This window comes from Sesamum indicum, linkage group LG3 (genome assembly GCF_000512975.1).
Source record: "Sesamum indicum cultivar Zhongzhi No. 13 linkage group LG3, S_indicum_v1.0, whole genome shotgun sequence".
Classification (NCBI taxonomy): Eukaryota; Viridiplantae; Streptophyta; class Magnoliopsida; order Lamiales; family Pedaliaceae; genus Sesamum; species Sesamum indicum.
The window spans coordinates 8478919-8498450 of NC_026147.1; the positions used below are offsets into that span (position 1 = coordinate 8478919).

Sequence of the window (19532 nt, forward strand, 5' to 3'; positions counted from 1 at the left end):
CTCTCTAGTCCATGAATAAAAAGCTCTTTCCTCTCCTTTTTAGTCAAAGGATGAACTAATGGGCCAAAAAGAAAATGACTTTTTGTTATTAATTATTCCATCACCACACCAGTTACCAAACCAAAAGGAGTAATCCAGTCAACTATATAAACATTCTTATTTGTTCCTTAGAATGTCAAATGCAAATAATACACTGATTGATCACTAAATTGTTGAATGTCAGATGACATGAATATGGAAAATATCTAATGTCTCAGATCTTGTACCTAATAGTACCGAGTAGTCTAATTCAATTTAATAAAAATAAAAATAAATTGATTTCTTGAAAGGAAGATTCAATTAGGCACCAACCTCCATATATAAAACAACATCCACAATGTGCTCCAAGACACGAGGTCCAGCTATGTCTCCAGTTTTAGTTACATGTCCAATCTACAGTGAGAAAAATAATGACATTATAATCAATGGAAGAGTCTTGACATAACGAACCACAAATTTTAACAACTGTAAAGTACAAACCATTTTTCAAAATTGTACGCACCAAAAGTACAGGAATGTTTGTCTTCTTAGCAAACCGTAGTAATGCAGAAGTGCATTCTTTCACCTGTCACATGTCAACTGAGTATTACAACATTATAATGTTTCACATGAATGGTAGTTGAGTACAGCTGAAGCTTTCTGCAAGAACGATAATCAAGATCCAAATCTTTTGAGCTCTTATACAAGACAAAAGTCTGAATACTAAAGGAGATAAACGCAATAGTATGCAAGATAACGCATAATCAAATGGAAAGAAACAAAGCCAACATGTACTAGTCAGATTATTTTACAATTTTTCCCATAGGACAACTTAAGAGTGGCATCATAAGGCCGCTATCACAATTAGTTCGTTTACAAATTTTATAGACTATACCAGAAGAAAAGACATGAGAAAATTCAAAACCTGCACGTCACCTCCAGCACTTCCAGTCACTCCCTCTAAATAGACTGTCTGAATAGAATCAATGACTACAACCCTCGGTGAAAGACGCTTGGCCTGTTCCAGAATATCCTGTCAAGAAAAGCAGCACCTTGATTATAAAACCTAAAATGAGAAATAATGAAATAAAATACAATATTTGAAACACCTTTTTGGTAACACACAACAACCACACATTTGAAATTCCATAGAAACTTTATCCTTTTAAGTTCTATTAATTACAATTTAACCACACACACAAAGCCTTAGACTTTCGTTCAATCATGGGAAAGGAGAATCCAAACCAGAGGCAAGAGTGGAACTTCTCCATCAAGTTGTTAGGAAAGCCCTACAATTATGATAGAACAGAACTGAGCATGAGAGAGTATTTCATCCCTCTTGTTTAGCTTAGACTAATAATCCAATTATTCCTTCTAACCAGACAAGTGAATTTTGCTATATATCAACTTATACTTCCATTCCTCTAATAGCTTTACCTTTCACGTCAATCAAACATAGTATAAGCAACTGGTGCCTTGTTCTGTAACCGTCCCTTAAGAATCTACAATACTATTTTGTTTGAATTTCGTATTAACATGGTTTGGTAACACATGAACCCTTCAATAGAAGTTCCTGCAGTACAACAACATGTAACACCTGATTTTGGCCCTCCGATCATCAGCTGCCCCCTCCATCTATACAAATTCCCTTCATAGTGGTTTGTGTTACTTAAGGATAAATATGCTGAAATGCCGAAGATCAAAAGCAACTTTATACCTAGTCTATGTTTTTGGTTATATTTATAGGTAAATTACATCAACTCCCCTGAGGTTTGATATAATTACAAATAAATCCCTGTTAGATAAAAAATTAAATTCACCCTCCTTGAGGTTGGTTCCATCTTACATTTAACTCCACCGGTAGGGTTCCAGTGAATTTATCACATGTTATTCCCAAAATACCCCTAATAAAAGGTTTGACTATGATTTGACCAAATTGTAATGTTTTAAAATATTAAGGGGGTTAAATGTTATGATTCACATACTTTGTACTTAAATGTAATATTTTGTTTTTTTTGCTAAACTAGCCATGTTTGTCCATTAAATATAGCGGGGATTATCTTATATATTAGGGTGAATTACATCCACACCCCTTGAAATTCACCATAATTACAAATTATAGTCAGACTTTTACCATCATAGTCAACTTTTTATCAGGGATATTTTGGGAATAATATGTGATAAATTCACTAGAACCCTATTGTTGGAGTTTAATGTAAGACGGAACAAACGTCAAGGAGGGTAAATCTAATTTTTGATCTGATAGGGATGTATTTATAATTATGTCAAATCTCAGGGGGGTGTTGATGTAATTTACCCTATATTTATTTATTCAAAAACTTCAAAAATTAAAAGTAATTATATATTAGAGGTCAGTCACTTTATCGTAGCAATAGTTCTCATGTCAATATATGATTGATACTATGTTAACATATGCTCAGCATCAATCGTGTCTTATTACAAGTGTGGCAGACTAAATTACAGAAAAGGGCAATTTTTTTTATATGATAATTAAAATGGCCTTCATTTAGAAGATTTACCTCAATGTTTGTACTTGAATACAGAAAAAGTTCTTCTGTCTTGATACAAAGACGGTCAGCTCTATTTCCAATTTGCTCTACACTCTGCCATCAGAAAGAGTTAGACCAAATGTGAAAGGAAAAACATCCAAAACTAATATTTACATCCAAAGTTTAGTCTGACGACGTAAGTCAGCAACAGAAAAATATACAGCACCAGGATAAAACAAGAATTAGAAACAGAACTTGAGAAGAATGTTTCCTCCGCATAAAGCAAGATGTTGGAGAGCATGTGCAACATGTACAAACAAGAAATATCCAATTTCCAAGTTATAAAGCATCATATGCACTGTGAGAAGACATACCTCTTCCCCCGAGACATATATAGCTCGAGCTGGAACATCTGCAGCATTCCCTTCTGCTATTAGTGCTGCAATCTTCCATTCCAAAAGTAGAATTATTGACACATATATACCAGAGAGTATCATTAAATATCAAAGAGAAATTTCCTGAATAGCACTGAACGATATTAATACCTGCAACAATAGTGTACTTTTACCAACACCTGGATCTCCACCGACTAATACTAGAGAACCTGTAAACAAATAACCATTACATATTCAATATGAAGAGAGGATGGAAAGACAAATTTAGGAAGAGAAGACCAAGTATAGGAAATCCAAAGAAAACAAAAGTAGCATGTGAAAGATCACTCTGAAATGAGGATGCATGATAGAAGTGATATACAAACAACTTGCAGCTGCAGTGCTAGATATTAGGATGTTCCACCTTTCCTTCAGGAATTCCTAAACTATGTCTAACTTCGCAACCTCTGTGTGATGCATTTTATTCCAACATGCATCTAATGATGATAAATTTACATTGAAAATTATTAAACAGTGGCCGATGCTTATAATTAGACTATTAGAGATTCTTTGGACTTAGTTTATAAGTATTCTGATGTTCATTACTTGTAACAAATATTTTCTAAATAGTATAACCATTAAATAAACTTAGATTATTGAGAAAAAAGTCATATACAAACACACACATGCATAATAGTTTTTCAAATAAAATGTTAAACAATACAAGTTAACTCAAATTTCATTTTTAATTTTATTGTTTCACTTATATTCTAATTGTAAAAGAGAATTAGAGATGTCATAGAAATAGAAAATTAAGGAAGTCATTCAAACTATTCTATAAGCTTTGTGTTTTGATTTTTACTTTTAGCTTGCCCCTGCTCGTTTATAGATGTCATAGAGTACTGAGTACCCCCAACATATCCAAAAGTAAATCATATAATCCTCCACCATCAGATAGCACCTCCATGTGCTGAACTCACTCTACTATCTTGAGAATAAAAACTCCACTGTGAGTAAGAAAAGCTTCCCAAGAACTCTTGTGTGGAGAGGCAAGAGAATACCTGGGACTAAACCGCCACCAAGAACTCTTTCCACTTCAGCTCCAAATACTCCAGGCCTATATGCAAATAGTATACATTAACTAGTAAATCCCTAGGCAACAAAATCAAAGCATGAATAAAACAATGAACATCCCGGATTATAAAATTATATATCCTACAACTATAATAATGGAGATTTTAGGTATCAGGTCCTGCAAAAGCTTAATTCCATGCCAAGTAAGCATATAGTAAGCGTGTGGCATTAACACACATAATAGCATATAGCACAAAAGAGTGCGCATTTTAAGGCAAAGGTAGTATCATAGGACATCCTACTTTACAAGAACTGACATTAAGAAATTAGGTAGAATCTCATTCTGTACTTACAAAGGTATTCGCCAATTCGATTCGTCAATCTGACCATACACATCAGTCAACTTGATAGGGGTTGGACCACCCGCCTCCTTCGGCAGCCAGGATCTCACCACATTTTCTGACACCTGAATCCCACTCACTTTCCTGTTGGCACTCTCGGTGGTAAACGGCTTCATTGTGCCGATTTCCCCGCAATGCTTACACGTGCCCCACCACTGCCCGTCCGAGTATCCACAACTCTCACAAACATGAACAATCCTACTCTTCCCCTTCTTCCTAATGCTGCTACTGACTCTACTGCTCCCTATAATATCTCCGTAGACTCTGGTACCAACTTCGACGTTCGGGGGATTTTCAGCTTTTTCAACAACAGGACCGGATTCTTCCCCGCCGTTATATTCTCGATTGGTGACGAGACGGCCAGTGGACGGGTCGTAAACAGTTTGAACTGTAGTATTTTGTCGAGAGGGGGAGTCGACAGGCCGCGGCGAATGCGGGAAAACCGACCAGCTGGACGCGGCCGATTCATCTGCCGTGGTAGAGGAGGGGAATCGGCGGTGGCGAGTGGAGTGAAATTTCTTAGGAAACTGCGGGTAATTACGAGATTTGCAGCAAGTGATGATAGGGTTGGGATATTGGGAGGAGAGAGTTCGGAGATTTTTGCAGAGGTGGAGCGACCGAAATGCACGCATGTCCTTAGTTTGCATGAGAAAGAGGGGGAGAACGGGATTGAAGTTGGGAATTAGGGTTTATGGAGAGTTTTTGATCCGCTAAATACCCGGGAAACTCCTAAAAAAGGGTGAACCCATTTCATCCGAAATATCAAAAACCAAAAGAAAATGAGCAAATTGATGACTACTGAAAATTTGCCACGTTCATGAATAATAAAACATGTTTTCTATATAACAAAAGTTATTATAGAAGGGTAATGGCATTAGTATCTCATTATGGATATTGAGTGATTGGAGATTTTGCATGTATTGCCAATAATTCATGACGAGACGGATCGCATTATTTGGCGACTTGAGACGGGACGACCTACAGTTGCATTTCTTTACAGGCTATTGGACCCACCGGGATCTAAGGTAAGTTGGTTTTTACTACTCTCGGGTTCCCTAAAAATTCCCAAGCATAATTTCATCATTTGGCTTGCGATTTTGGAGAAACTATCCACAGCTGATAAACCATGGCTATCATACCTAGGCACTTATATATTATGTGATGAGGGCGTAATGGATACACATACTCATCTATTCTTTCGATGCCGTTATGCTATAAGATGCCTGACAGCAATTCGACGGATTGTTCGATTTGAATGGCCTAATAGAGAGTAGCCACGGGACGTTGAGTGGGCTACGAGGAGATGGATAGGAAAACATATCATTAACTTGGCTTGTCGTGCACTCTTTGCTGCTTGCATTTATCACATTTGGAGGGAACAAAATTTGAGACGCTTTGAGCATACGGAGCGACCACCGAATATCATAGCCAACATTATTGTGGAAAATATTAGACAGAGGATTATCAGTGTTAATTTATCTCGTTATGTTAGTTCATGTGCATTATGTAGATTATGGCATATCCCTGGCCTGTCGAGGGAGAAACCACCAGTTGAGCACTGTTGTACTGTACGATCTTGTTTTATTAATGAAACTTATATTTACCCAAAAAAAACATAATATATATGGATAATTATATTACTCTTCCATGAAGTTTGGTAAAATTACACGTAGTTATTCTATGATTTGAAAAATTACATTTAATACCCCTAATGTTTGCTTTTATCTAACAAATAAGTCTTCCCGTTAGTCAAAACTCACCGAATTTGTTAATATTAATAAAAAAATTTATATTTACCCCAATTGATTTATTACTGACTTATAATAGGTCAAACAATTTTTTTATAATCAAATTACCCTCATACATCTTTACGCGTTAATGTATATGATGAGGTATATCTTCACTGTTATAAAGACAATTTAGTTCAGAAAAAATCATTTGCCCTATAATAGATCTTTTTTTAGTCAATCAATAGTAAATATCAGTGTTTCATGCACCAGGTCATTAATTTTTACCGACTTTGACCAATTCTCACTGGTTTTGGAAGTATGAATCGGGCCGGACACATGGTCGATTCCCGGTTATGAAAACAGTGTCCTTTTTTAACTTCATTTCGTATGTTTCATGTTCTATTTTTGTCCATATTATATGTTTCTTTCACATTGTATTTGAACCTATAAATTTAAATTACATTCTGTGAAATAATTATGAATTTTAAATTATATTGATATAGAGTTATTATGAAAATCATTTTCTTGAGTTTTTCTTCGTGAAATCCAAGTCACTCAATTCGAATATAACCTTAAGCTACATTTGAATTGACCGACTCAAAAATTGGGGATTTTATATTTTGAATTACAAGTTTTTTAGTGCAACAATGTCATATGTGCACTTGAGAAGCAATGAATTCCACCTGGAAACTGCATTAAATTGTACATACATACATGTGACGTTCACCTGCACTATCACGCACTTAATATGACATGTGACCTTTGTTTTCTGTGTTCTAATCTTGTTGTCTATGCTTAACCCACGTGGCCATTTATCCTTCTTTATGTTTTTGCCAAAAAAAAAATCTAATTTTTAGAACTTGTTTACATCTGATTCAATGCAAGATTGATGGATCATCAAAAAGGAAATTCAGAACTTACTAGAGCTGGAGACATTATGAGGGACTGGGAGGGAAAATTCATCACACCCTCCCACAAATTTTAGTCCTGATTTGATTAAATCGAATTTAAATCAATTATACAATAAATATAACATATTTATTGTATAATTATTATATAATTTAAGAAAATTGACCAATCACATAGCAAATACGATAAACTTGTTCTGTGATTAATTTGGTTCGATCAAATCTGATTCGAACAATAATTTTCCCAACCTTTGATGGACATGCCAGTAACAATAAAACACAACTTTCAGCACTTTGTAATGGATTACAAAGACTCAGAGATTAGGACATCTCAGATCTCATAATTGAAACCAACTCCACAATCCTATTAAATGTTTACAACAGGATATAGGGATGGCAATGGGTTTGAGTTGGATCCGGACCCATCTTAATTGAAACGAATTTTGAATTTTTAAATGGGTCTCAAAGTTGATTTGGGTCCAAAATTTTTTTACAGGGACAAATCTCGAGTTCTGCCCTAAATCTGCCGCAATGCCATTCCTAATTGGACACGAGACCGTTACAATTGGGAAAATACAAACGTCGATCCACTACTGTCAGACGATCTGGTGTAGCTCATTTTTGGTGATACTTATAGCTAGCTTGGGACACTGTATTTGTGTACATATAATAAATAATATTTCAAATTATAAAATATATTTGAACGAACAATCTCATTCTTTAAACTAATTTATTGTATTAATTTGCTGATAATTTGACACTACAAAGGTTCCTAACATAGCATTTGTTGTGCTATTTAATACTACTTAATATAAAAATTAGATAAACTATTTGGTATTACATTTAGATTTAGTCAACAACACCAAATCAACATTGAGATTTGGACTTAATAACAATTTATTACATCGTTGAACTTCAATAACAACTAAAATTATTACACGACTAATTTGATAATTGTCTCCCCAGCAATTACTTTAATGCATTATGAAGGCGTCATATGTTAGAATCATTTATTATAAAAAAATCAAGAGAAAACCACCAATACGATGATCTGGTAGTCAAGAGCTCAATTATTCACTTGAATATTGAGTCCAATTTCATCGAGAATATAAAATTTAATATTTTATGTGGGTGTATTATGTGATGTTTGGTGATCTATTTGTAATTTTATTTAAAAAAATATCTTACATCAATGATGAATTTATTCCGACCTAATTTGAAAAAATCAAGAAAAAAAATTAATTAAAGCTAATTGTTCCAAAAAGAAAAGTGAATGCTTAGATGTGACATAAGACAAATATTTGATGGGCATTGTCTTTGGGGATGGGCCAAACTTGAAGTTTTAAATTAAAGGTCTGCATGTTAAAGCCACCTAAACAGAATAAATTAAGGTTGTTCATACGCAACTGTTCCCCGGATGCAACAACAATTAATAACTAAAATAAACACAAGAAAATTACTCAAACCTGACTGAAACAGTACAGCAATTCAAAATCAAACACCGCTGCCCCAACTTGTGATTCTTGCTGCTTCTTCTCATACTCTTGGTTGCAAAACAGAGACTCATCGTATTCAATGCAACAACAGATTTCTTGTTGTTTCAGTAAGTCCCATCATGATTTTTTCAGTTAATTTTTGTGGGATTCTTGAATTTTGACCAAAAGGGTCGGGATTGAGAGTTGCTGTTTTCTCTGAGATGGGTTTTTTTTTGTTTTTTGATTCAGATGGATGATGATGATGATGATGATGATGAAGGGATTTGCTGACTTTGGTCATATAGCATGTGATCTTTTGTGTGTGTGTATTGTTTGTAAATGATTGAAGAATTGTATTTTGAGCTGTTGTTGTTTGAAAATGGGTGTGAAAGAGAAAAGGGAAAGTCCCATAAGCCCCGTGCTTCTGAAACTTGGTGCGGCTTTGGCTTTTTCTCTTGGTGGGATTGTTTATACCTTTTTTAGAAGTAAAAGAATTAAGCCCTCTGTTCCAAAACCTGCACTGAATTCTCCAGGTTCGACTTTTTTACTTGTTCGTCTTTGTCCTAAAATTCTATGTTCTTGTTTGGTTTGGTATACTTCTGTTTTGATTTATATGTGATGCATATGTACAGGTAAGGGCAGTCAGGTTTGTTCAAGAAGGGAAGATGGTGGGGTTGCGGATCGCGCTTTGCAGGTACCACTAAAATCCTGGAGGTCTTCTTTAGTTGCAGCACAGAATTATACATGAAAATTAGATCCCTCTTTTAACTTATGTAAATTTAGATATATGGTTCATAAGTGAAACTCTATAAATTTGTTCTTTCTTGGAAAGGGTATTAGTAAACTAGTAATCTTATTGATACCATGAATTGAAAGTCATCTTCATGATTGAGGAATTATTTTCCTGGATCGTGGGTTGGATGAGAGTAATTGGATTTGGTAGTTTTGATTTGATTGTGGACTGTGTCTGAAGTGATTTTTCCGGTTACGCCGTCTTGTAAAGAAAACAGTGGAGCTGAAGAAGGCACCCTTTCTTAGTTGATGGTTGGTTGGGAAGTAGAACTTGTGTTGTTGACCAATCTGGACTTTAAATCATTATTAGTTTGTTTCTGTCTCGAGGCTTGGCAATCGGCTTTTCCGTTTTGATCATAGATATCGTACTCTCTCTTGCAGGATTCGTCTCTCCCAAAAATTGCTTCCCAGAATTCCATCAGTGATCTCTCCTCAAGTGGTAGATGCAATGGAGATAGAGATGGTTTTCTCTTACCAGAGTTTAGTCAGCTTGTAAAAGAATGTAATATGGTCCCCACAGATGATATTTCTCCTGGGATGAGTGGGCAATCCTTAGCTCCCGATGTAGCATCACCTTTGGGAAACAAATACGCTGAAGATGAGGAACAAACCAGAGATATCAGGAGCCTAAGGAATAAGGTTAAAATTCTTGAAGAAAGGGAGAGGTACCTGGAGGTTCAACTGCTTGAGTATTATGGCCTTAAAGAGCAGCAAAATGCTCTCATGGAGCTCCAGAACCGGTTAAGATTAAACAACATGGAGACCAAACTTTATAACCTTAAGATAGAGTCATTGCAGGCGGATAACAGACGACTACAGGCACAAGTAGCTGATTATGCAAAAGTTGTGGCAGAGCTTGAAGCTGCCAAAGCCAAGATAAAACTGTTAAGGAAGAAACTTAGGTCTGATGCGGAACAAAATAGGGAGCATATCTTGTCCCTTCAAGAAAGAGTGATGAAGCTTCGGGACCCGGAAATGAAGGCTGTTGAAGTTGATCAAGATGTGGAAATGCAGCTAAAGAAAAGGAAGGAACTGGAGGAGGAGTTAGAGGAGATGAAGAGGTCCAACGACAGTCTGAAGCTGGAAAATTCTGAGTTGGCTCAGAAACTGGAGTATTTACAAATGCTTGCTACATCTGCTTTAGACAATGAAGAGGTAATGCTTTGTTTGTGATTTTTTGATTTCCTTTAATTCTTGAATTGGAATATCAATCTTTTATGCCAATACATGGGATATTTTGGTTCAGATACGAGCACTTAAAGAAGAAAGTCAGCTTTTAAGACAGAAAAACGAAGAATTAAGGAAGGAAATTGAACAAATCCAAGCTGACCGGTGCACAGATATTGAAGAGCTCGTCTACCTCAGATGGATAAATGCTTGCCTGCGTTATGAAATGAGAAATTATCAGCCGGGCCCAGGTAAAACCACTGCTAGGGATCTCAGCAAAACATTAAGTCCCAAGTCTGAAGAGAAGGCGAAACAGCTCATTCTTGAATATGCAAATAGAGAAGGTTCGGGGGACAAGGGACTTAATATTAGCGATTTCGATTCTGATCAGTGGTCTACTTCTCAGGCTTCTTATCTTACAGACTCGGGGGAACATGACGACTTCCCTGTCGACAATCTGCCAGCTAACAAGATGAACCATTCAAGCAAGACAAAAGTCTTGTCCAAGTTGATGAAGCTGTGGCGAGGAAAGGACAATCACCATCATTTTCAAACACCACACTCGCCTCCTGAAAGAGCTGTTTCTGTCAACGATGGTCTAAGTAGATTTTCTAGTAATCTTCATTCAGGCATTTCACTAGGAATAGACCCTGAAGCTGAGGGTCCCATGAAGAGAACAAGAGCCTCATCTGAGGATTTCTCTAGACATTCTTTCAATCTCCAGAGATCTCGTTCACAAGGTCAAAAGAGTACCCCTGGGCAAAGCAGCAACTGTTCTGGAAGAACCAGTGATGATGGTTCCTTGAGCATCTTCAGAACAATTGACTCGATAAACGATGATGGTTCGTCCCCAAGCATTCAGCCTCAGCAAGATGCTCAAAATGCAGAAAACACTGAACTGGTGAAATATGCGGAAGCCCTGAAAAACTCTCGTGGGAAATCATCATTTCGTCGGAGATCGGCCTCACTTAGCTCCTTTTGACATCTTTGTTAGAGTTTTGCATTCTTCTTTTTCCAAGAAAATAGGTAATAACATTGTTGAAAGTGCACTGCTGCACTAATTATTGCAAGAGGGGTGCTCTGGATAGGTAGGATTTTGTAGCTGGTTGTGGCCTTTGTTTGAGTGATTTGCATAGATAGTCATGTATGTAAAACCATAGATGCTTGAAAATCAATATAGAAAAAGGTGAAGATTGTAAAGAAAATGATGCTCATATACTTGCAGTAATAATTGTGTGCAAACATTAATGCAAATAGTTCTTTTCTCATTTTTCTCAAACTCTGAAAAGTGTGTTAGGTGTCTTCCAGATTACTTCTTGTGGGAGAAATACATATTTTTTGAGAAAAAAGGAAAAAATAAATTAACAATGTAATAAGATCAGTAAATCAGCCATGTTTCCTAAATTATCTCTTAACAATGCATTGAAAAATGAAATATTTTTGGCCCAACAAGAGGACAATCCACTGACTGCCGTTATTCGACACCGTAGCGAAATATGACAGTTATATAACTACCACTCACAGAGAGACAAAAGCAGTATACATACTGAAATAGTTTCAGTAGTATCTCATATTTCTCAAGTTCACTTTTCCCTCTCTCTCGCTAACTCTCTAAAGTTTCTCTTTTGATTCTTGAACAAAGTCAAGAAAATTGCGATGGATCCTCTTTCAAGAACCTCACTCTACGTGGGTGATCTGCACCCGGATGTTACAGAAGAGGACCTCCGTAAGACTTTTGGACAGGTTGGCCCGCTTGCTTCAGTCCGTCTGTGCCGTGACAAGCTCTTCCCCAAATCCGTCTGCCATGCTTTCGTCAATTTCTGGTTTCCTGCTCATGGTAAATTTGCTTGTTCAGTTTAAGTATATTTTTCAGTCGATACTTATGTTTGAACATGTACTGTCGGATGATGGTTATGTGTGGCGGAAGTGTTCTATGTCTTGGTTATGGGATTTTCTTTTGATGAATTTTGCTTTTTCGATTATCTGCGACATTCTGTTTTTTCCTTCTTTGGGAGTAATTGAGTGAAGAAATGGATTTTCTTGAATTTTGCTTTTGTGAGTCTCTCTTTACAATAACTTTTGTTTCTTGGTAACGGGAAGTGTGAACTTTTATTCCTTTATCAAGCTTCTTGATCCACAGATTGAATATAAAAGAGTTCTTGTTCCGGAAAGTATCGGGTAAATAGTCCTCGGGTAATTAGAGACATTTCATGAGAACTGTTTCTGGATTCTTGTCCTCGCTGTTTGTTTCCGTCTTAATTTAAGGGACTTCAGTCTTTCTTGATACAGAACTTTGTCTTTCTCTCTTAGCTTTATGTTAGGGTCATGATGTAGTATATAGCTTTTGTGTATCTAGTCAATTGTTTCTTGGTCCCTCTTCTCTTACATATATTTAATCACGATTCTGATGAATACTCTTGCTTTTATCAGCTTTTAGTGCTCTAAGACTTCTGAACCATACCATATTAAGGGGTAAATCTATGAGAATTATGTGGTATCAGAAGGATCCCGTTACAAGAATGAATGGCATTGGGAACCTCTATGTGAAAAATCTTGACAAATCGATCTCCAGCGCCCGATTGCAAGGAATTTTCTCCAAACATGGAACAGTACTTTCTTGCAAAGTTGCTGAGGAAAATGGGATCAGTAAGGGTTTTGGGTTTGTTCAATTTGATTCAGAAGATACAGCCATGGCAGCTCTCAAAGCTCTCCATGATACTGTGCTGGAAGGCAAGAAGTTGTGAGTCAGCACTCTTCTGCCACTTGTTTATTCTAACTCTTATTTCTCATGCTTAACAATGTTTCCTGCATGTTATATCTTGCAAGTTCCGAATTTTTCCACCGTTTATGCTTTCCACTTTCTTGATTTTGTTTGGTTTTCTTTTGTTAGATTATGATTCCTCTTCACTTTCTCTCTCTCTCTCTCTCACTGCATATACATAGACATATACTGTTTGCATGAGTGTTTGTATATATTAAGTATAATACTTATGGTCTCTATCAGATATGTCTCCAAATTTCTAAGAAAGATTTGGAGACAGGCTGGAGAACCAGGTTTCAGAAGCCTGTATGTGAAAAATCTCGATGAATGCATCACAGAGGACGTCCTCAAGGATAAGTTTTCAGAACATGGGAAGGTCATCAGTGCAGTCATAATGAAGAATGAGAAGGGGAAATCAAAAGGGTTTGGGTTTGTTAACTTTGATTCACATGAATCAGCCAAAAAAGCCATGGAGGCTTTGCATGGAGAACTGATTGGTAAACATTCTCTTTCCTCAGCTTCTTGTGAAAACATTGATTGCTTTTCATTTGCCCTTTAATTATAAAAGATGGGTATACTTGTGCAAGGTTGATTGCTTTAACAAATACTATCTTGTATGTTTAGGGTCAAAGAATCTCTTTGTGGGCAAGGCTCTGGAGAAAGCTGAAAGAAAAGAGCACTTTAGACAACAGTATGGATATGGTACTGATCACCATAAGAAATCAAATGATTCAACTCTGTATGTAAGGAATCTCGATGGATCCATTGATGACAGAAAATTGGAAGAAATTTTCAGTCATTTTGGGACAGTAGTTTCAGCTAAAGTGATCCGGAATAGTGATGGAGTCAGCAAAGAATTTGGCTTTGTACGCTTTTCGTGTCAAGTGGAGGCGAACAAGGCCTTGAATTCATTAATCAGTATGAAATAGCTGCTCTCTATCCTCTGTCTATTTTGGATACTTTTATTTTCCCATTTTCTTCAACTTTTTCGTCTATTACACAGGAACCCCTTTCCAAGGACGGACACTGTATCTGGCATGGGCTCAAAACAAAGAACAACAAACTAACAGTTTGCAGCAGTTTTATAGCCATTGGCAGTCTTATGCAAATTTCACACCTCAGCCACTTTGTACTTGTAACCATTGGCCACGGCACTGCGACTCTCCTCTCTTCAGTTCTCCAATTCCTACGAAACAAATGATTCCATGGCATCCTACTTTATACTCAAATTTTGTTGGATCTTTCAGTCCGCCTAATCCATTTCAAGCTCAGAACTTGCAAAGCGTCAGTTGTACATTTGTAAAAAACTTATACAGATAAAATTTTGCTTTCCTCATAATCCAGTGTAATACCCTCACAAGAATTCTGGTTTTTGCAACTGCAGATCCCTCCGAGACACACTCCCGTTTGGAATTCTAAGGATTGTATAGGACGAAACCTAGTCTGTCTCCTTTTGTCCTCTTATTTATATTTCTTGCTGATTCTTGAAGATAATTCTTCTCCTAACTTATTTATATTTTCATTAAATTATCTCTTCTGATGGACAGCCAATGCAGCTTGCTAGTTTGGATTGGTGTAGACAAGATAGGTATGAAGGGATCTCCAAGGGTCAAAAACCATGGAGCAGTGCAGAATAAGATCATTAACGGCGATGGGAAGGAATGATGTAAAGGGTCAGGTACTACGAGAACCTTTTCCATGAGACATCTCCTTATATTTTCAATAGAAGCCCTGGTTACCTGCATCCCTCTATTGTTCAGAATATTCAGGTCAGTAAATTCTATCTCAAAGATGAATAATTTTCTCCGTTCAACTACAAATTTCGACTTACACACTTCCCTGATCTTAAGACTGCTGAGTACTCTCTTCTCCTATTCTTTCTGCAGCTTTGTGTATAGAGCTAGTGATGACTGCAGTTGCCAATGACCAAGTTGGATACTTGACAATGCATACTGAGAAGGCTGTTCAATTGTTGATGAGGGAAAAAATAGGAATTGTTTCAGACAATTTTGAAGTTTTGAAAGATCAACTCTTTTCTGATTGCTCTTGCACTACTGATCCCTGTAACCGAATCTTGTATGCTAGTTCTAACACGTAGATTGTTTTCATGTCTTTACGAATTAAAGAAATTGATGTACATAGTAGGACCCAAACTGTTGTACATGGCAGCGGATTTTTGTTTGGAATCTCATATTTCTTCTCAGCAGATGTGCCATTTGCCTGGTGTTTCAGTGTGTCTTCAGTAATGAAATGTATGACTTGATTGGTCTCTTGCAAAAAATAAGAGAGTCTTAGTTCAATAAGAGACTTTGGAGCAGCTGTATATAAACTTTTGACTATTTCAATACGTGGTTGCCCTTATTAGGACTACAAATTACTGGTACATGACCTGGTTTTCCCCGAGGGACAATGTAAAAGAGAGATTCAAGATGAAGAACAAAGAAGTAAAGAAAGTCGAAAGTAGTAACACTCTTGAGACCTTTTACTATTGCACGGATAGAAATTATAGCAAATACAGTTATCAACCAATGAGGGAGATCCCTTGAATTATCAAGCTATCAGCAAGAATTTGGTTAGCTGCCTGAGAGGGATGCACGCTGTCCCAGAACACATACTGACTTGCATTGGTGCAGGTGCCATACGACTTGGGATTGCACAACAACGATGTTGTCTCCACAGTTCCTGTTCCGCAACAACCTCTTGTTGCCTCTGTAAAGCCTACAAAACAAAGGAAACAACACAGATAGTAATTACTCGTACATGTTTTAAGAGGTTGGTGTTTCCTAAGATGCTATTCATGTGGACATTACCATTTTTCTTAGGATTTGCAACGAGGTCATAGAGGGGCTTGAAGACATCAAAAACAACAATCTTGACGTCTGGAAGCTGCTTCTGCAGCTGTGTTGCAGCCGAGTTGATCTTCTTGTTGAATTGTTGAGCATCAGTATTGATCCTTGAGACACAGCCACTTTCATGGAAGCCGAATATCGTTCTTGCAGCCGGGAGACAACCCAGCGGTGGAAGTGAAGTCACCCCAATCCTCCTTGCTCCCAGCCCGTATAAACTCTGTACATTCCAAAACTTTCTCCTTTCAGTTTCCAATCTTGATGGACGGCAGCAATTGGCTTATAATACATGATAATGGCAATCAAATTTACCTTGACAAAGCTTGTGAAACTGCTGACAAGGTACGAGGAATACTGATCAGGAGTATAGGCTTTGTTCAGGAAAGGATTGACATAGTAATTCTGGATAAAGTCACTGCTGCCAGCAGAAACAAGGTACAACGCGTCCTTTATAATCGATGCTGCCTTCTTACTCCCTGCTACCTTTGCCAGCTTTCCTTGGTACTCCTTGTAGTACTCTAACTGCTGCGACAGTGGAATTACATGCTGCAAAACAGGAAACAACTTAGCAAAGTTTTTATCTGTTTCAAAATACGAAGACACAAAATCAAGTCTTTACACTTAGAAGGGATGTGTGTTCATCATATCCAGCACCAGCAGAAGCAAAGTTGCTTCCTAGGAGAAGGTTCTTCCCTGATGCCTGAGGGCTAAGATAAGCCGGCGGATAGCTCGTAAATCCAAGATTCTCAGCTGCAGAATCAGCAACCCAAGTCAATCTTTAGCTTATAATGTAATGAATTTATTCATAAACCTCGAACTCTTGATCCTTAAAACTACTACATTTTTAACTTACCCGTAATGTCCGTGGCTAATTTCCCATTGCAGAACCTGCCGGTGGCTTCTTGATTCTTGAAGTCCCTGCCATAAGGTGGATAATTTGCCTTGAATATGGTGTGAATGTAGTCGTTGTTCCCCACGTCCACGACTGAGTCCCCGAACGTTATAATTGCGGGGACTAACGTCACCTGAGCGTTACCAAAACTGCAGAAGAGGGCTACAGCCAATGTGTATGCTAAAACAACTCCCATTTTTCACTCAGACCTGAATCTCAAGGCCTTCTTCAGCTATGACAATTTATATATATATGTGTGTGTGTGTTTGCTGAATTTCCTGAATCCTGATAAAGTCGTCCTGTGTTGAATAAGGGAAGATGAGCGTTGGGATCGACATTAATGGTTTACTCAAAAGGTAGTTCTGCTGCATTAAAGCACCTCAATAAATAACACAACTATAAAGTACCCCTATTTGCTTACACATACTTTATACACTAAATCCGTTAGTTGTCATTTTGTTATTCTTAAAAGGGGTTTGAACAGCATATAAACTCCGATGCTCATCTGAATCTAACTAATCAAAAAATCATACCAAAACGAGTAATGCATCATCACATGCTGGCCCTTGATGTACACGACGGGCAAGTGCAATTACCATCTCACAACTAAGATACGCGCAAGAAAGTAGTTGGGGGGATATATGTAGGGAACGCGATCTGGAGCAGTAATGCAAGCATGTGATGTGAGTTAATTTGTTGACACAAATTTCGCCCACTCATGCTATCTTTAACAACAAAAATCTAAGCTGCATGAAATCGACATTCGATATACAAACAACTGTTTTAGTCGAGAAATTTATTGATCCATAAACGTTTTTCGAGCTCATCGTTCCATCACACGTTATGGTCCAGAAATGAACTAGTACATTCCTAGACTAAAGAGTGTTGCATGTAGTAAAAAGAACAACCTTGTATTTAGCATTTGGTCCAAATTTTTGGAGGGAGAGGCTGAGGAAATCGAATGTTGGGCTGAAATTTGAATTTTATTACATGCATTGATTTGAGTACTTTGGCTTAGAGTTATGAGGGTAGGGGTTTGGTCTAAGTGTATAATTGTGTGCTATGAAGTCAATAGGTCCAACTTCTTTTTCTCCAAAGATTTATAATTGAGTTTAGGTAATTGTATTAATTACTGCATGAAGAGCTGCATTGATTAGGGTCTTGATGACTTTGATTAGAGTCTTGCCTCATTAAGACACATCGAGTTCAAAATTAGTCAGAATATTGAGCTGTTAAGGTATTGGACTATGTAGTCTGACCTCACTTGTAGTCTGTAATAATTGGTTATTTTTTATTATATTTTAGGGTAAATTATGACGACATCCCATAAGGTTTGACATAATTATTAATATCATTCATTGTTTGAAAAATCATCAATAACCCCTAATTTTAACGATTGTCTAATAATTAACCCGATCCATTAGGTTTCCATCTATTGTTTATGGTGAACTGATCAAAATGCTCTTGTGGATTAAAAATTATAAAGTAAGGGTAAGGTTGACAATTTCATAACTCCGTCCAAAGTTACATAATTTTCATCATACATCAAGGAGTGTTTGTAATTTTTCAAACAATGAGGGAGTATTCATAATTATGTCAAATTTTAGGGGATGTTGTAATTTACATATATTTTATAGGCACACTAATTCAAGAATTGATGATTTCGTCATCTATTGTAATGATATGAGTATATATGTTAGGGGTGCTTTTAGCTGCTTTGACTTTTTTGTAAATAAAGTCAACTTTTCTTGAACTACTTTACTCTCATTACAATAATCTTTATTTTAATTTTTAAATTGCACATATAAAGTTAATGTTAGAGTTTTCAAATAATTTGAATAATTTAACACTAATAAACATGTGCTTTCACATATTTAATATTTTAAAATATTTTATTTGTTACATTATCTAATATTATTCATATATTATAAAAGAATATAAATTAAATTATTGTGATTAATTAATATAAACATATTCTTTTGTCAATCGTGCAAATTTATTTATTGTGTATAAATGAATGATTATATTACTTCGTTGGAACATTATTCAATTAAATGTTCAATTTTTCTATTAGTATTAAATATTTTAACAATATAAATGATAAATATTTATAAAATAAATATGAAATATACTAATTGAATTAAAATGTGTTATTTTTTGAGAAAAAATAATTTATTATTAATAAAAATAAGGGCAAATATTAAGCAATAATAGTATCTTTTTAACATACTGGGATAAAATGATTTTTAATCAGTTAAACTTATTTTAGAAGTAGTTTTTTTCCCCAAATACTACTTAATTTAGCTTTTATCTGTTTTTCATTTTTTTTTACAAATAACATTCGCTTTTGATTCTGCTACTATAAACATTACTTTTTTAAAAGCAGAAGTTTTCTCACTGATCGTAAATGTATAAAAAATTCCAGTGTTCTTGCATTTTATTTTTCTTTCTTATTTCCGTGCATGCATCCTAAATTGAAAGAATTGTTTGAATTCAGTAATTATAATTCAGGCCATGTCGGGTCATATCTCTCTATCAATTCTGTTATTTTCCAATAAAATAGAGACTACATACAAAAATCTAG

The 19532-nt window shown here is 36.2% G+C and overlaps 4 protein-coding genes across 7 annotated transcripts in view; 2 read left to right on the plus strand and 2 right to left on the minus strand.

Annotated features, from left to right (window-relative positions):
• LOC105157702 (DNA repair protein RadA) overlaps window positions 1-5125 on the minus strand; it is an 8342-nt gene extending 3217 nt beyond the window's left edge. For 2 of the 3 annotated variants that reach the window (XM_011074149.2, XM_011074148.2), the window contains exons 1-8: window positions 4330-5125; window positions 3964-4019; window positions 3074-3132; window positions 2903-2974; window positions 2559-2642; window positions 944-1051; window positions 542-604; window positions 352-432 (exon numbers count right to left, since the gene is read on the minus strand). In XM_011074149.2, the coding sequence (XP_011072451.1) occupies window positions 352-432; window positions 542-604; window positions 944-1051; window positions 2559-2642; window positions 2903-2974; window positions 3074-3132; window positions 3964-4019; window positions 4330-5024 (1218 nt within the window). In that variant the 5' untranslated portion in view covers window positions 5025-5125. The remainder of the gene's footprint in view (window positions 1-351; window positions 433-541; window positions 605-943; window positions 1052-2558; window positions 2643-2902; window positions 2975-3073; window positions 3133-3963; window positions 4020-4329) is intronic. The other variant, XM_011074147.2, reaches the window with a different exon arrangement.
• On the plus strand, window positions 8400-11703 carry LOC105157703 (protein CHUP1, chloroplastic). Its single transcript, XM_011074150.2, has 5 exons — window positions 8400-8618; window positions 8740-9023; window positions 9123-9184; window positions 9664-10437; window positions 10529-11703. Exons 2-5 carry the CDS (start codon window positions 8870-8872, stop codon window positions 11429-11431), a joined length of 1893 nt encoding a protein of 630 aa, XP_011072452.1. The 5' UTR covers window positions 8400-8618; window positions 8740-8869; the 3' UTR covers window positions 11432-11703.
• LOC105157835 (polyadenylate-binding protein 6) lies at window positions 12008-15420 on the plus strand. 2 transcript variants are annotated; one of them, XM_011074332.2, is made up of 8 exons: window positions 12008-12286; window positions 12880-13189; window positions 13454-13707; window positions 13835-14128; window positions 14214-14509; window positions 14595-14651; window positions 14758-14979; window positions 15097-15420. In XM_011074332.2, exons 1-7 carry the CDS (start codon window positions 12106-12108, stop codon window positions 14845-14847), a joined length of 1482 nt encoding a protein of 493 aa, XP_011072634.1. In that variant the 5' UTR covers window positions 12008-12105; the 3' UTR covers window positions 14848-14979; window positions 15097-15420. The 2 variants fall into 2 exon arrangements, with proteins under 2 accessions (XP_011072634.1, XP_020547855.1); XM_020692196.1 differs by having other exon boundaries at window positions 14214-14494.
• LOC105157704 (GDSL esterase/lipase APG) lies at window positions 15532-17230 on the minus strand. The gene is made up of 5 exons (XM_011074151.2): window positions 16910-17230; window positions 16676-16806; window positions 16369-16602; window positions 16021-16276; window positions 15532-15928 (listed from the first exon to the last, which is right to left on the minus strand). Exons 1-5 carry the CDS (start codon window positions 17142-17144, stop codon window positions 15732-15734), a joined length of 1053 nt encoding a protein of 350 aa, XP_011072453.1. The 5' UTR covers window positions 17145-17230; the 3' UTR covers window positions 15532-15731.

Bases quoted from the DNA above. Each gene is read 5' to 3' on its own strand.
- LOC105157704 (XM_011074151.2), bottom strand. From the start codon at position 17,144: ATGGGAGTTGTTTTAGCATACACATTGGCTGTAGCCCTCTTCTGCAGT. The intron at 16,277-16,368 runs GTAAATTTGATT...TGGAATGTACAG, and splicing joins GTTTCACAAGCTTTGTCAAG to AGTTTATACGGGCTGGGAGC. The intron at 15,929-16,020 runs GTAATGTCCACA...TTTGTTTTGTAG, and splicing joins TGCAAATCCTAAGAAAAATG to GCTTTACAGAGGCAACAAGA.
- LOC105157703 (XM_011074150.2), top strand. From the start codon at position 8,870: ATGGGTGTGAAAGAGAAAAGGGAAAGTCCCATAAGCCCCGTGCTTCTG. The intron at 9,024-9,122 runs GTTCGACTTTTT...GCATATGTACAG, and splicing joins ACCTGCACTGAATTCTCCAG to GTAAGGGCAGTCAGGTTTGT. The intron at 10,438-10,528 runs GTAATGCTTTGT...ATTTTGGTTCAG, and splicing joins CTGCTTTAGACAATGAAGAG to ATACGAGCACTTAAAGAAGA.
- LOC105157835 (XM_011074332.2), top strand. From the start codon at position 12,106: ATGGATCCTCTTTCAAGAACCTCACTCTACGTGGGTGATCTGCACCCG. The intron at 13,190-13,453 runs GTGAGTCAGCAC...GGTCTCTATCAG, and splicing joins GTGCTGGAAGGCAAGAAGTT to ATATGTCTCCAAATTTCTAA. The intron at 14,510-14,594 runs GTAAAAAACTTA...TTGCAACTGCAG, and splicing joins AAAGCGTCAGTTGTACATTT to ATCCCTCCGAGACACACTCC.